The sequence below is a fragment of the Capsella rubella genome, unplaced genomic scaffold (assembly GCF_000375325.1).
Source record: "Capsella rubella cultivar Monte Gargano unplaced genomic scaffold, Caprub1_0 scaffold_8, whole genome shotgun sequence".
NCBI classification, from domain to species: domain Eukaryota; kingdom Viridiplantae; phylum Streptophyta; class Magnoliopsida; order Brassicales; family Brassicaceae; genus Capsella; species Capsella rubella.
The window spans coordinates 12,470,522-12,473,307 of NW_006238916.1; the positions used below are offsets into that span (position 1 = coordinate 12,470,522).

The 2,786-nt window shown below is 35.1% G+C and overlaps 1 protein-coding gene across 2 annotated transcripts; it reads right to left on the reverse strand.

Moving 5' to 3' along the window:
• Window positions 1-209: 209 nt before the first annotated feature.
• Window positions 210-2,585, reverse strand: LOC17874603 (cyclin-D4-1). 2 transcript variants are annotated; one of them, XM_006280774.2, is made up of 6 exons: window positions 2,129-2,585; window positions 1,749-1,835; window positions 1,557-1,655; window positions 1,260-1,464; window positions 998-1,125; window positions 210-400 (listed from the first exon to the last, which is right to left on the reverse strand). In XM_006280774.2, the coding sequence occupies exons 1-6, from the start codon at window positions 2,399-2,401 to the stop codon at window positions 254-256; spliced, it is 939 nt and encodes a 312-aa protein (XP_006280836.1). In that variant the 5' UTR covers window positions 2,402-2,585; the 3' UTR covers window positions 210-253. The 2 variants fall into 2 exon arrangements, with proteins under 2 accessions (XP_006280836.1, XP_023642316.1); XM_023786548.1 differs by having other exon boundaries at window positions 1,251-1,464.
• Window positions 2,586-2,786: the final 201 nt, after the last annotated feature.

The following is a 2,786-nucleotide window of genomic DNA, read 5'->3' on the forward strand; positions in this document are numbered from 1 at the left end:
AAGAAAAAGAAGAAGAAAACAACGCTTTCTCTGTTTTTTATTTGTTTGCTGCTATTTCCTGCGACTACTAACAAAACAAGTCTAAATAACATCCATCTTATTTTATTTTCTCAGAATACAAATTACATATTGGAATTAAAAATACTTGTATTTTTATTTATAATTTTTTTTGCTTTGATTATTTTTTCCTTTTTAAACCTCTCACCAGACATCATAATAATATAATGATCAAAAGAAAGAAAAACACAAAATTTTAAGAAAGGTGTGTATGAGAAGATGAAGAATCTTGAGTCTTAAAGCTGAAACAACAAGCTGATACTTCTAATACCCCATTGGGTGTTTGTGAGCATAAGCCTGAGCCATCACTCTCTATCATTTCCCTAATCTTCTTCACTCTCTCCTGCAACAGAGTTTAAGCAAATAAAAGGAACCACACAGTTTAAAATCTGGACACTTTTGTTTTGTCTCTTGAACACAAACACAGACACAAAGATCTCATCAGCTTTTTTTGGGGTGTAGGCAAAAAAGGATCTATATGCAAACAAGTCTGATATTTTTGGATTGCAAGATCAAATCAGAATCAACCATACTCATGTTTTTGTGGGGGCAGATTGGTTATAGACGTGACAAGAGTGTGCAGTGAGTGAGAGACAGAAAGAGTCACAAGACACACAGCTAGAGAATAATGTAATTTAAAGTGGTCTTTGGTCTATACGCTCCACTAGTTTCGGAAGTCAAAGGATTCAGACCCATAAACCAGTTTCTCTTTTTTTCCTTTTTAACCTTTTGGACATACTGTATAACTACACATGTGTATGCAATGAATAAGTTAGTGCACACACATATGCACATAATTGTGTCATCTTTAATGATTTCAAACTTCTCCACAACTGGCATTTCCTTGAAACTGAACCACCAAATGCTGCTTTATATATATATGTGTGTGTGTGTGTTTGATATTAAATAAATAAATAGATTTTTGGTGGATTGTTTTTACCTTTTGAAGTAGTGAGAAAAGAGGAGAGAAGGAAGAGTTGTCAAAGTGTACTGTGTGCAATTCTCCAGAAACAGAAAGTGCCACAGCAGCAGCAACTTCAGAAGGTCTAAACTCCAAAAAGTCAATACCTGCTCACTCGACACAACCACCATTTTAACCCAAAATCGTAAAAAGCACAAGTAAAAAAAAAAAAAAAAACCCTTAAAAAGCACAAAACAAAAGTGGTCAAGAAAATAAAACATAAAGAATAGACCTTTTTCACCTTTGGTTGTGCTGGCTATCACTTGTAGTGATCTGGATATCAATGTGATGGATGGTTCTTGGTCACATTTGCTCATCTTTCTCAAGAAGTATCTTATGTATGAGCATGGAGTTATTGCTCTTAGTCTCCATTTCAATCTGTTCAACACCAAAAGTTCCATTCTTTGCACTGATTTAGCCTCAAACACAAACTGAGGATCTCCAACCTGCTTTGAAATGTAATGTGATCAAACAGCGATCGATTACTGGATCGGAAAAGAAAGAACATCTCGACAATTTAGGGGAGAGTATATAGCACCTGAAGATCTATTAACATAGGGACTTCAGTTTCTTCAATTTTAGCTGCCAATGATAAACAAGCCACAGCCAACAGCTGCAATATCCAAACTTTGCCACTCTGCAAGTAGAATCATAAATCAAGAAGCTAAAAGATGGGATTTTTGAAGATGATAACATTGTCAATCTACTAGTTGAGTTAATGTGAACTTACAGGCAAATCATGAACCGATAAGAAACGATCCAAGTAGTTCACAGATAAGCAAAAACACAATGGTCCAAACTGGTGTTCTTCACAAGCCTGTTGTAATCAGAACAGCAACTATTAGAGAGATCTAAAACTCTGAGATGAAAGTGAATCTACTGTCAATTGAGGTGTGAAAGATCGGAAATTGAGCATCAGATTCACAGATTTGAGACAAAAGCTCTCTATCTAGTCTGCATAAGGCTCTGATCTATATACATAGTAGCATACTCTTAATGTTCAGAATCAATCATCAAAAGGAATGTGATTTCCACAACTTGAGCTGATAAAGATGATTCAAAACCCGAATTTATGAATCAGAAATCAAAATAATTGAGTAGGAATTAGACCTTCCAAATCCAATTGAGGGCTTCTCTTCTTCTGACATTCAAATCCAAATCTCCACTTCTGAGTCTCTTGATGTAATCATCACTTGGCAAATGTTGCTTCTCCTTCTCCACCATCTCGCTGACAATCTCCTCACTCTCCGATTGAAAAAAACCCATCTGAGAAATCGAAATTTCAATCGGAGTTTTATCAACAACTATGCCCTTCTCTTCACCACCATCGACCAACACGTTGGTCTCTGTACATAAAAGACTCAGTTCTAGATTCTCTGCCATTATAACAGAGTGTTGTTCATAAGAAAAGAAAAAAAGATTGATCCTTTTTTTTGGTATTCGATCTAAAAAAATAATTGTATCGTTAGGAAAACTGGAGAAGGATTGTCATCTAGAGATTGGGAAGTGAAAGAAAGATTGGGTCTTTGATTTTTCTTTATGCCCTCGTGGAAGGAAGGGGTTTTTGTTTTGGGGTTGAGGGTAAAATTGAAAAGGTGGAAGCTTTATTCCTTTTTATATATATTGAGGAAGTTAAGAACTTTGGTTTTTAGGTAAGTTGGAAATGTGTTTATGGTGAAGAGGATGAAAAAAATATTAGATACACTTTGAAAGTTTTAGAAAGTGAATTGACTATCATGGTAACAAAATGTTCCTTCATTGGAAAATT

What these genes read in the sequence shown, in the direction of transcription:
- LOC17874603 (XM_023786548.1), bottom strand. Translation starts at nt 2,401, where the DNA reads ATGGCAGAGAATCTAGAACTGAGTCTTTTATGTACAGAGACCAACGTG. An exon ending in TATCGGTTCATGATTTGCCT is followed by an intron (nt 1,656 to 1,748) that starts GTAAGTTCACAT and finishes TTCTACTTGCAG; the next exon opens with AGTGGCAAAGTTTGGATATT. An exon ending in CACAACCAAAGGTGAAAAAG is followed by an intron (nt 1,126 to 1,250) that starts GTCTATTCTTTA and finishes TCGAGTGAGCAG; the next exon opens with GTATTGACTTTTTGGAGTTT.